The sequence below is a fragment of the Eretmochelys imbricata genome, chromosome 3 (assembly GCF_965152235.1).
Source record: "Eretmochelys imbricata isolate rEreImb1 chromosome 3, rEreImb1.hap1, whole genome shotgun sequence".
NCBI lineage: Eukaryota > Metazoa > Chordata > Testudines > Cheloniidae > Eretmochelys > Eretmochelys imbricata.
In genome coordinates, this window is record NC_135574.1 from 164390945 (window position 1) to 164403930 (window position 12986).

At 43.0% G+C, this 12986-nt stretch overlaps 1 protein-coding gene across 1 annotated transcript in view; it reads left to right on the forward strand.

The window, feature by feature from the left end:
• USH2A (usherin) overlaps window positions 1–12986 on the forward strand; it is a 568735-nt gene that overhangs the window by 540359 nt on the left and 15390 nt on the right. The window contains exons 64-65 of the mRNA XM_077811946.1: window positions 9016–9225; window positions 12621–12859. Of these exons, the coding sequence (XP_077668072.1) occupies window positions 9016–9225; window positions 12621–12859 (449 nt within the window). The remainder of the gene's footprint in view (window positions 1–9015; window positions 9226–12620; window positions 12860–12986) is intronic.

The window sequence follows — 12986 nt, forward strand, 5'->3', positions numbered from 1 at the left end:
TTTTTCCTAAATCTTTCTATTCTCAATTTCATTTTTCAATCCTAGTTCTACCCCCATGTGCCATGTTAAATAATTCCTCTGTATCTTTGATATTTACACTTCACAAATATTAATAGACAGCTATGGTTGCTCCCTTTGTCTCATAACCAATCTCTATCTGTTTAGCTCATTTAATCTATTATCTTTCCTAATATTTTTTTCTTTCCTCGTAAATCAGTCTCTCTAGCACCATGAATGCTTTATGTTGCTTTTGTCTGAACCCTTCCAAGTTTGTCAATGCCTTTCTGGTAGGATGTTGCCCAGAAATTAATATATTATTCCAGGGGTGGACACAGTAGATCTGTAGAGAGATGGACTTTTTGCACTATGCTCTGAATTGTGTTGTCTCTGCAGAAGCAACCCCAGATTATTTTGGCTGCACTGCATTATAGGGCCACTTAGTTGCAAGAATGGCTCATAAGTGCCAGTAAGCTGTGCATAAAATAAAGCGTCCTTGAGACTGCTCTTTCTTATGCTAGGGGCTAGGCAGGCCCAAGAATAGAGAAAGTGCAAAGATGGCTTGAAACTACCTGTTCCTTCTCTTGTAAATTCCAATGCAAGTGCACAGCCCAGCCAAAACAAAACACAACACAGAGCCTTTTGTTTCTAAATACTGCCAATAGGATGTGCAGGGACTTAATCACACGAGCCCCATTACCTTTATTTAATATGAGTCATGCACTGAAAATGTCCTGGTTTTGCTTAAACAAAAATATCTCTATTCATTGCAAAAATCTGATATTTATGCAACCTTAAGGTTGGAGGTTGATTTCAGGAAACTGAAAAGTGAGGACTGAAACCAGCACAATGTCTCTGAGAGATCCAGGGAGCTGAGGGGAAGCATAGCAACAGCATCACCCTTGAAAAATGCTGTGCACTCCCCCCTGCAAAGGTCCAGCTCTGCTGGCTCATATACAGAGGTGCTGCAAGGTCGCTTTTGGAAAGGCTAGCACCAGCAGCAGGGCTACATGTATGGAGTCCTTGGGCTTACTGTACGCAAGGACTGTAATTATGCTTGATCCATCTGCGGGGTAAAGGGGTTGGCTCCTTGCATCCTTTCTGGGTCTTGTGCATCCATGCTAGGATGACCAGATGTCCTGAGTTTATAAGGACAGTCCCGATTTTTGCGTCTTTTTCTTATATATGCTCCTATTATCCACCCCATCCCCCCCTCCATCCTCCCCCCCCCATCCTGATGTTTCACTTTTGTTGTCTGGTCACCCTAGTCCATGCACAGGTGTGGTTTGATCTGGCCTTCTGGTTCTCACAAACACATAGATGACTGTAGGACCCTAAATCTCATGGCAGTGTATGCTTTGTCACTTACCCCAATATCACATGAATCCTCTTCAATACTGGAGCGGTCTCCTCTTTAATAGCCCATTGCTAGACTTGTGTTAGCCTCAGTATGAACAGCAGATCCTCTCTTTTGAACTTTCCCGGGAGTCAGCATGTTTAAAGGGACTTCCATCTGATCTGTCCAATATACGTATCTACCATCATTTGGGAGGCATATAGTGTGTGAAGAACATAAAACTCTTTTCACAGTACTGCTACTAAATTAACTGGGACTGCGCTTCTTCAAGTGTCAAGAGCTCTGGTTTCTTTTTTCTGATTCTGTGTCTACTCTCTTAACTCAGGGCTGCCTCTCTCCTAGAATGTGTTAGGTGTGAGTCACTCTTGTTTTAGTGTTATTTTGGCAGTTTCTGTAGCCCTTTCATTATTCATTAGCTGAGAAGTCATTTTGCTTGCCCACTGGTGAGGTGCTTTTCTTCTTCTGTTGGTTCACCTCAGCTATGATGGCTATTGGCCTATGTCCTTGAATCATGGAAATGTAGAGTTGGAAGGCATCTCAAGTGGTCATTAGTCCATCTGCCTGCACTGAGGCATGGTTATGTCCAGCCCTTCCCTTTAATTCCCTTAAGGATTTCCTGTACAGATTGAATAACTTTACATATTATTTTATGTTGATGCAAAGAAATCAGTTTTCTTGCTCAAAACTTTAGCTCCTTTGTAAAGACCTGAGTTTTTAAAGAATTGTAGGGACCATTCCTACATGGGTAGGGAGATGAGTTCAATGATCTAACAGGCGTTTTCCGTCCCCACGGTCTATGATTCTGTGATCTTCATCCATGTCTGAAAGCCAAACAGATTTAATTGCCTTCAGTGGGAGTTGTCGGTACTCAGCTTTGCTGAGGAACTGGCCTTGAATTTGGGAAAGTGGGTGTGCTGTGGAGAATCCACAGACATTATTGCAGGCAGGGCAGGCCCACAACATTTTGGCACCTGAGACGGGGAGCTCAAATGACGCCCCCAACCCCCCTCGCTTGGGCCAAAACTTTGAAAGGTCTCAGTTCTGCCTTATTCCTGTTCTACTACCTGATCTGCTACCTACCCCAATAAAGGAGAACTAACAACTTAAAATGCCTTGTTCAAAAATGTTAAATAACACTTACCTTTCAAATGCCTGAACAGCACATGTAACTTTTCTTGTCTGCATAGTAAACACTGGCATTTTTATCTGTTTGAATAATCAAAGTGATGCTTTCCGTGCCTTCTTGGTTACAAAGATTTGAACTGCTTCCTGCTGAAGGCCCACAGTCTGGGCCAGCTCATGCTCTATTGAGGTGGTTGCAAGGCCATTGTCATTGTGGAGCGTAGATGTGTTTTTATTAACTTCAGTTTGGAGAAGCTGCGTTCTCCACTGGCAACTGTTACAGGAAGTGTTAGAAGTATGAGCAGAGCAACAAAAGCATTTGGAAAGAGGGTGGTCATCTTATTTGTGCACATATATTCCAGAAGAGCCTTTGGAGTTGATGCTGCTGAAATGTATCTTGAAAGGGCTTTCAGTTCGTCACCTAAAATCACTCGCATCAATATCGCATATGTCATCATGTGTCAACACTGTCTCTAGTGCCATGCATTGGAGGGGGGAGGGATAGCTCAGTGCTTTGAACATTGGCCTGCTAAAGCCAGGATTGTGAGTTCAATCCTTGAGGGGGCCATTTAGGGATGGGGCAAAAATTGGGCATTGGTCCTGCTTTGAGCAGGGGGTTGGACTGATGACCCCCTGAGGTCCCTTCCAACCCTGATATTCTATGATTGCTGGTGTAGGTCTTCTTCAGGTATAGTGAGGAGTTTTGGAATATCATACAACTTCCCAAATATACTGCTGTGTTCCTTGAGCTGCATGAAACGTTCTTCAACTGACTGTATTGCACTATATAGCACCTGGTTAAAGAAATTCAACTTTGAATTATTGTTTGGGGTCTCTTATGGGATTATCCCGTGCCTCATAATCAAAATGTCTTCTTCTTCAGTGACTCTTGTATTCTTGAATGGGTGGGAAAATAGCTTCAGTGTGAAGTTCCTCTGCCAACTTCTCTGCATTCTTCAGAACATTTTGAAATACCTCATCTGACTGGTAAGACTGTAGGTATGACTTTGCTTTGTCCAGTTCCATTGCTCCAGATATATCAAGGTCAACACCTTGGAGTGTCTTGCTTACAACATTTATTTCAAACATGCCACAACACTAACCCACACATAAATTTGAGGTTATGTCTGTTTCTGGTGAGTCCATGTCCCTCTGCTACTGTTCTCCCACGAACAGTTCCTGTCATAGCATTATCCTCCATAATGGCAACTATGGCATCATCTATCTTCCCAATTTGCTGTTTGATAGGCTTTATCGCCTCCACTCGACTTTCCCATCGTATGGCACTCAGTGGTTTCAGTGTCTGAGAGGATGTTCCCAGATGTTGCTTCAAAATTTGCCCTTGATGAGTTGATGTAGAGAAAAATACATAGATGCTTTGAATTACATTAAAAAATTCAGCAGCCTCACTAGAAGCTGATGCTGCATCACTGACCACCAAGTTCAATGAATGAGAACTGCATGGGACAAAAAAAGCTCAAGGGTTTAACTCTCAGATCCATGTCTGCACTCCTCTGTTCTTTCCTCTCATGTTGGCACCATTATTGTAGCCCTGACCTCTCATGTCAGCTATCGCAATTCCCGTATCTTCCAGCTTTTTAAGAAGCACATTTGTCATGCCAGCTCCTGTAGTATCATCAATGTCAATAAATTCTAGAAGATGCTCTCTGACAGTCACCATTGCAGGGACATTTTCACTAGGTTCTGTTGTTGTTACAAAATGCACCATTAAAGTCATTTGTTCCGTATGGCTGATGTCAGGTGTACAGTCAAGAATAACAGAGTAATATCTTGCTGACTTCAGATCTGCCACAATCTTGTGTTTCACTTTTGTTGCCAGTAACTGTTTGATCTCATTTTGAACTGTTTTTCCAAGGTAGTGGTGTGTGTACATTTCTTGGGTGGTGATTCTTCTTAGATGCTCCTGGAGTACAGCATCAGACTCAGCCATCAGCTCCACAATTTTAAGGAAGTTTCCATTGTTTGGCACATACAGCTGATTTGAAGTGCCACGCAGTGCTAGGTTTTGGGTAGCAAGCATTCTCACAATGGCAATGACCTTTTTCAGAACATTTTGGCAGTAAAGAAACTCTGATGCAATCTTCTCTTGATGCTGATCATCTATGGTGGCCTTTAACCCTCAAGCTCTTTCCACCTATGGAATGCTCTCTGGTGATTTGCTGCCTTCTCATGGCATGCCAGATTTCTAGCCAGATTTTTCCAGTCCTTTGTTCCTGTAGAACCCAATGTGGCTGGAACATTAGACTGGAAGAGTATGCAACAAAAACAGTATGCAGCATTCTGGGTTTTTGAGTACATAAGCCATGGCCTCTCCACTTTGTCACCATTGGGGATGTCACGCCAGTAATGTGTTGGATGGTAACTTCTATTTTCATTGTCTTTGGGGAACATGAAATTTTTCACTTGCTGTGGCCCATGCAGTACAAGGAAGTCCCTCAGGCTGCTGCTCAAGTGGGTCCACAGTCCTGGATCATCTAGACTTAAGGAACTAAACTCAGCAGCAGCTGTTTCTTGCGCCTCCACCACATTCTTCTCTGATCTACACTTTTCTTCAGGAATGTGCATGGTTAGCGATGCATGCATTTGAGATGGAGATATGGATGCTGCAGTAGCTGCCAGGTCACCTGCACTCTGCCTAACTGGAAGATCAGTCATCTCCTCACCACTCACATCCTCGCTGGGGCCGGAAGGCTCACCATGAACATTTGTGTCTGTGTGTCTCAGGGGAGCTCCTTCCTACTTAGATAGAAAAGCTTCCTTTACTTTCTTTCTTTTTCTGAATGCTGCCCCAGAGGAGTGTTTTCTTCTCTCACTCATGACTGCTGTTCTGTGCCAGCTATAGTGGCTCTCAGCACTCAGTTGAAGGGGACAAATATGCAGGCTGGTAGCAGGGCCTGAGTGAGGGAAGATATCAAGTCTTAAGGGCCTAACTGGTTCCTACTACTTCAGCTGACTGCCTGTTCTCCTCAAGTGGGTTCAGGGAAGCAGCAGGAAACAGGAAGCTCCCTGAGAAGCCAGTGTTAATCAGTCCAGGCTCCTGGGGGTGCTAGAGAGATACATAAGAGGCTCCTCCTTCTCTCTCTCCCTGCAGCTCCTGCTGCTTTCTGTTATTCCCTCTCATCTTTTCTCCTGCCTGCCTGTTATCTCTTGTGCCCTCCTTCCTCCAGCACAGCACTCCACCATCTCTGTGCATCTAGAGCAGAGAGAATACATATGCACCAGCAGCAGACACAATTTTCTACACTCTGGGTCCTTGTGGGCCCCTCCCCCCCCCAAGTCTGGCACCTGAGGCAGCCGCCTCAGTTCGCCTCATGGTGAGGCCAGCCCTGACTGCAGGTGAGAGTTTATCCATGGCAGGCTTATTGTGCTAGAGCTGAGGCAGCTTTTGCAGCATGTTTCCGCCACTCCTTATGATTGAGGTCTGTAGGACAGTCACTTGTAACCCAGTTTTTGCCAGTTCTTGGCTGTGCTGTCAGACTTGGAAGCTGCCATATGACCGTTTTGGGTGATTGCTGCTCACCAGTCTCCAAGAACGGGGGCGTTTATGGAGGCCGATTTATGAAGGAGAAAACAAACTCACTTACCTGTGACTGGAATTCTCTAGTTCTCTGAATATATTGCCTCCAGAGAGCTTCTTTCTTTCTGACCCTACTTCAAAGTGCTGTCTGGGCAGGTGGCCAGCAAATTGATGAAGAGGTCTGAAATACTCCTTCTGTAGATGCATTTGGAGCCCCTTCGTGGCTTTCTTGAGACACTGCACCCACTAATGGCTGTACAGATTTTGGCAGGGTTTTGAGTCCACGTACTATGATGTAAGACTTAATGATTATTGAAGCAATATATTAAAAGAGTTAAAGTAACAAGTACCTTATTTTGATGGTTTTCTTCTTTCCATACACTGTAGTCCCCGAAGTCTCTACTTATATTGGTAGTCTAGTGCCATGATCACTTCCCCCACACTCTTATCCTTGTTCTGCTCTTGGCTAGCTTATTTTTTATGGCTTTATACAATACATATAGCAGGTAATGCTTCTGTCTGCAGTCTTTTATGAATGTTATTGTGTGCCCCTTATGTTAGCTGCATCACACCTCAGAATGATGCAGTGCAACTTCAAAAGACTTCTATTATTTTGTTTGTGTACAAAAGCATACCACATAACATTACATTAATCAGTGCAACAGGCTGTAAAGGTTCATGACTGCTGTGTGATGCATTTTTGAAAGGATCATGACAGAGCCTTCAATTTTTAATAGATGCAATTGACTGCAGGTGCAGATGCTAGCAGTTGGATGTATAGCTGTCTGATTTGCATATACACTCAGGCAAGTGTTTAAATATTAGCATTTATGTCTGCAATTAATACTTATATCTCAGAATCTCAAAGTGCTTGCTATCACTAAATTATCACAACACTCCCTTAAGGAAAGTATTTTTATGCCCATTTACCCTTTTACAGATGGCTAAACTGACGCCGAGAGAAGTTAAATGATTTGCTCATTAAGGCCTCACAGGCATGTTCCCATAGTTCAGAATAAAACTCTGGAGCATTTCACCCCAAGGTTGGTATTGAGTCAATACAGCTGGAGCTCTTCGAACTGTACCCTGCCTAAGAATTTGCCATCCATGAAGAAAAATACTCCTTAAAGTGAGCAACTATTGTCAAATCTTTGTAGCTGCAAGGACTTAACCGAGATAGTGTTTGGCCTGTTGCAGTAGACTGAAAGGAGTTTGACTTCAGGAAAACTTCTCTGCAGAGATCACTGAAAGAAAAATATGATGTGCAAACTTTTTGGTATAGGATCTCATTTGTAGTAGAGTTTGCTTTAGTAGTAGTATGTGCTAGAAAGAGTATGAGAAAGTAACTTTGATTCTTTAACTTTAGTTGATATCTACAGTTTTTGAATCACAACACTTAAAGCCCTTGTATGTTTTTGGTTCTCTCCTGCACCTGACCCCTTTTAAAATGTAAGCTCCCTGAACATAAATGTTGTAAATTCAGAAAACTGAAAGTTCTCCAGGCTCTGTTTTAAAAAAAGCAAGATGCGAACTTTAAAAAAAAAAAAAAAACCGTCCAGAAGAGATTTTGTGAGAACGTGTTTTACTGTAGTTAGAACTGCTCAACATGAAAGCTTACTAAGGAATACTTATACTAAAAATCACTCAGACAGTCCTCTTGTATTGCCATTTAGATCTATCATTCTGATTGATCACTATGTGGTTGCCTATTATTGAGCCTAATTTAACCCTATACACTCACACATCCATCTATTCTGTCTATTGTACCTGACATTCTACAAATTACTTACTCATGCAAATGATGACCTAAGGCAACCTTTTAAGATATTCGTGTTTAATTATACAAATGGTTTTTGATAAATAAGATTATACATCCTTCCATATGTTTATGCACTCCTTGATGAAAGCAAAATTTAATTTTCATGCAGATTTGTTGGAGACTGTGTTTAATAAGTGCTGAGTTTTATGTAGTCTGCAGATCAGTCTGGTTTTGGTGAAGCTGACAAAATCAGTAGGCATAGTTCATAGAGACGTGCAGTTTTTAATCAGGCCTAATTCAAGCTGCTGTATTTTGAAACCTTGGAACTGAAACCACTCTCTTTGTGCTAGTATAATAAAGCAAATGTTATTGCAAAAATAAATGAATAAAATTAGAGGTGCTGACTTACCCATGCTTTTCAATGTGTTTTCTTTATATTATACTTTGGATTACTGACAATTTTGCCAAATGATTAATTATATTAATATATTTAATAGAGTGGGGTCCCTTAAAAACTTGCCAGTTGCCTTAAATCACTAAGGTCCTGCTTCTGTAATTGGATCAGTGCAAGGGAAACTTAAATCCCATGCAGAGCCACATTGATTTAATTGGACCTATTCACAGGCAAAAAAGGCATAACCCGCAGGGATACAATAGCAGGATTGGGGCTAGGTCACTATTTGCAGTTTGCCCTTGGAATTTGCAATAGTCAAGGGAATGCTGCCCTTTCTTACCTTATCTTAGGTAAGATGAGGCAAGTTTTCTAGGGCCTCCTCTGTGTACAGTATTACATGGCAAACAAAAGTGTCTGTTCTTAAATCAGCCTTGCAGGAACCTCATGAAAATGTACTTGCCCCCCTTAATCATAATGGTGAAAAGCTAGGAATGGGTGAAAGGGGATGGATGACTTGATGATTACCTGTTCTGTTCATTCCCTCTGAAGCACCTGACACTGGCCACTGTCGGAAGACAGGATACTAGGCTAGATGGACCTTTGGTCTGACCCAGACTGTGGCCATTCTTCTGTTCTTAAAAATATTTTATTCCCCTCTTTAAAAAGAATTGATTTGAACCAGAGGAGGGACTAAAGAAATGTCACAAAATTGTCTTAAGTTATAGTGCAGTTTTATCTTGCCACCAGTAAAGCTGTGTTAGCCCCATCAACTCAGCACCTCCCAGGAGTGTTCAGCATCTTGCAGGCCCAAACCCTTCACAAATTGCTCTTTGTTTTGTTTTTTCAAGGTCTGGTCAGTAAACTCTGTGGGCCGGACCCCTAGCAGCTGGGCACGCTGTAGAACAGGCCCTGCCCCTCCTGAAGGCCTCCACGCTCCCATGTTCCACACTGTGGCTTCTACGTTAGCTGTGGTAAACATCAGACCCCCTCTTCAGCCAAATGGGCTAGTTAGTCTCTACAGGCTGTTCTCTAATAGCTCCGGAGGGACCGATGTGGTGGTGAGTGTTTAGCAAGCTGTTCTATTTGTATTTCCAGTTGAACTCGACATTTTTTTAGGATTTTAAATTTGTGAGCTTCTTTTTTATTTTTTTTCTACTTAGCAGTGCTCTCTTCTGGCCGAAGAAGGACTGACGTCTCCACTTAGCTAAATGTTGTGCTTCTAAAAGAATTAACCTTGATTCCAGAGACTTTATCATTGTGTTATATAGTGAGAAAATGTGGGGGGATCCAATGCAATGTTCCTGGGAGGTTATTGATTACATTGAAATACAAACGTTCCAAAAATTTGTTAGCCCAAAAAGATTAGACAGAAATTACAGCTGATATCCAAACAGCTGCTCCCTTTGGACATTACTGTGTTTTGACTTATGGATTCTAAGGCCAGGGTGGTTGCCCTGAAAAGCTTTCCAGTTGGCACAGGGATAATATTGTGTAGTAGCTTACAAAGTACTGGAAACACCTAGGAATATTGCAAACAGTGTGGTAATGTTATCTAGTTATCCAATTCAAAACTGAAAAGTTTATAACAACGACCACTGTACATGCATCTGAAAGCACTGCTGAACTCTCAGTGATTATTTTATAGCATTTAAGAATGTTTCAGTCTCCCAGTAGCTGAGCAACTCCTACAACAGAATGTTACAAGAACTGGTAGAAAGATAGCAAGAGGCTTTCAGTGTGTCTCACAATTAACATGTAACAAAGGTGTGTATATATCATGTCTCTAGCATGCAATATGAGCCCTTTCCGTGACCATCCCCGTCACAGCTCCAGGGGTATCTGGGACAGGTACAGCATATAGGGTGTCTAAGGATTCCCTTCTTCATCTGCTCCTTTCAGCCCTATGGTAACTTCCCTTCTGCATAGCCAGCCCCTCCGCAAAAAAAAGATTAAGTGCTGTGTAGGATCTTTTGTGGCCAGTTAGATTCTACATAGAAAACAGAAATATCATTGAGAGGGGAAACCATGGACCCCGTGCTTAATTGTCATCATTGTTCTTCTTTAAGCAGTTTGGGGAGTGTAATGATGTTGTTTAAAATAGTAGCTTTTAGGTTTTAAAAATCCCATGTTCTTTTGCTTAAAATGTATAAAAAGCACTAGAAGGCCTAGGGCTTTGAGGATCTGAAACACACAATGAGCATCTGACATGAGTCGTTTCTTTCTTTTGGTTTGAGCTGGTAACACCATCCACAGTGTCTCAGTTTTTTGCTGCACCCAGGTTGGGTCTGAAGTTTAATCTCAGTAAGTCAACTGTTTAGGCAACAGCTAGAGAGTTTGGAGTCCGTGTATGTGGAACCAGACAGGCAATCTGCTAAACAGGGGGGCCTGGCTCTAAAGGAGATGTAAGGAGCCAAGTGTGGCATGGAAATAATTGAAAAGGACAATGTAAAAGGCAGATCCAGCCCACCCTCTGGCCATGGAAGGCCCAAACATGGTGGGCTCAGTGTCGTTCTGCTGCTTAAGGTGGGTGGGAGACAGAACCGGGGGAGCCCATGGAGGGTTCCGGACCGCTTCCCTCTCCTGTGTGCTTCAGAGCTACGCTCCATGGGATCTTCTTGTTCCTTAGCATACAAGGGCCCTTTGACTAAGGGATGAGTAGATTTGCACTTTGCAATCTAATGCCCAATCCCCATATACAAAGAGAGACTCATAAGACGAGGGGATCACTGCAGGCTTCAGTGAGTTTGTGGAGCAGCTCTGTTTCTTCTCTGAGGCCTGTTGCAAGGCAGCATCCAAACCAGGTAACTTCGCTAAGTCAGGAAATCTGTATTGTTCAGCCTGGCTTGAAAACAAAAAAGAGTGACCACAGACCTTGGGCCAGGGTAGAAGGTTGTGAAGAGTACCCAGAGCCATACTGCACAAACCAAGGCAAAATGTCACCCAAGTCTGAGTAAAGTAAGGCTGATATTATCAGTTTTCAAGTGATGTACAATTCAGTGGCAAATGGGAACCTCCATCCTTCACAAATCCCATTTCTTGTGCTCAGCGTCCTCCATGCCTTTGTGTCTATGTCTCCATCTGTCAAGGCTTAACTGTGTTCATCTTTTATAGTAGTATGTGCCCATTCTTCCACTACCCCAGTCTAATCTGGCATGGAAGTGGCTGGGAACACTGTCTTCCTTGCTCATCATTCCTGTCTGTAAGCATAAGCCATCTGCTGTTTGCTGATAGCACGGCCTGTCCTTATCCCTCTTACAATGATCAGCTGGGTCCATATCTACTTGAGCCTGCATGTTCTTGTCACTTACCCTTTCATCTCTCCGTTGTCTTTCTCTTCTCATCCCCTCAGACCTGCCGTGTGGCTGCTGTGACTGCAGGGGTGTCTTGCTTCTCCATCACTGAGTGGAAGGCATTATCAAACTCTGACTTTGTGTGCTTTCTGTCTTGTCTTGATGCTCTGTTTCCTTGCTGTCCACCCTGGGACTCTGTGGCCTGTGCCATTTGCCTTGCTTAATCACCACAGCAGGTGGTTACTGTGATTGAAATTGCTTTTTTCTACATGCTGTTTGATTTCTTTGGATCTGGAAACCATACCTACAAATGACCGCAGCGAATTGGAGAAACAGCAGCTCCAGGAAGCAGCATGGTTTGCTTTTTCCTTAGTTATTTGCTGTTACATTATTAGTTATAGCTTTCCACACAGTTCCTATCCACACACATTTCTTTGTGCTATTTAACTCAGTTTCTCTTTAAAGGTTGATGGATTCAGTTTTGCTGAGAGGGTTTCCTATGGGCTGAAATAGAGGACACATCCCTTCTGTGCCACTTTGGGCCACTGGCTCTGTGTATGCAAAGATCTCCTGGACATTCATAGAATCATAGAAGATTAGGGTTGGAAGAGATCTCAGGAGGTCATCTACTCCAACCCCCTGCTCAACTAAATCCAACTAAATCGTCCCAGCCAGGGCTTTGTCAAGCCGGGCTTTAAAAACCTCTAAGGATGGAGATTCCACCACCTCCCTAGGTAACCCATTCCAGTGCTTCACCACCCTCCCAGTGAAATAGTGTTTCCTAATATCCAACCTAGACCTCCCCCACTGCACCTTGAGATCATTGCTCCTTGTTCTGTCATCTGCCTGTCATTCTTTGACAATGTCCACCAACTTTTCAGGGCCAGCAGTGTGATCCTCATAATGCTGGATGTAGAGGTGTTTGTGCATAGCTGCTTCACGAGTGCAGTCCATCACAGGACTTAAACAATGGGAAAGGCCTTGTACAGACCCACTGCACTGGGTGAATTTCACCCTGTATGACTAGATGATGAAAGATAAGGTCAAATCTGGGTTCCCTGGACACACCAAGTCAAAGATCCTACCACTTAGAACATTTAAGGAATCTGACTTAGCATTTACAGTGCGCTGTGCTGTGTAAAGTTCTCTCTCGCCTTTTACAGTTGTCTGAAGGGACTGCCACCCAGCAAACGATACATGGACTTAAACCTTTCACCACCTACTCTGTTGGTGTAGAGGCCTGCACATGTTTCAACTGTTGCACCAAAGGACCAGTCGCCCAACTAACCACTCAACCAGCACCACCCTCTCAACAGCCCCCTCCACATATACATACCATAACCTCAAGAACAGCTTTTTTCCAATGGAATGCACCTCGGTCACCCAATGGCATTGTGGAAAGGTAAGATTCACAATCTGATTTAAACTTTCAAAGCCAACTCAGAGATTTAGTCATCTTAGATAATCTCATGTGCTGTTTTTAGTATTCTTTTATATATTGGTAAATTATGATGATGATCTCCAAATTG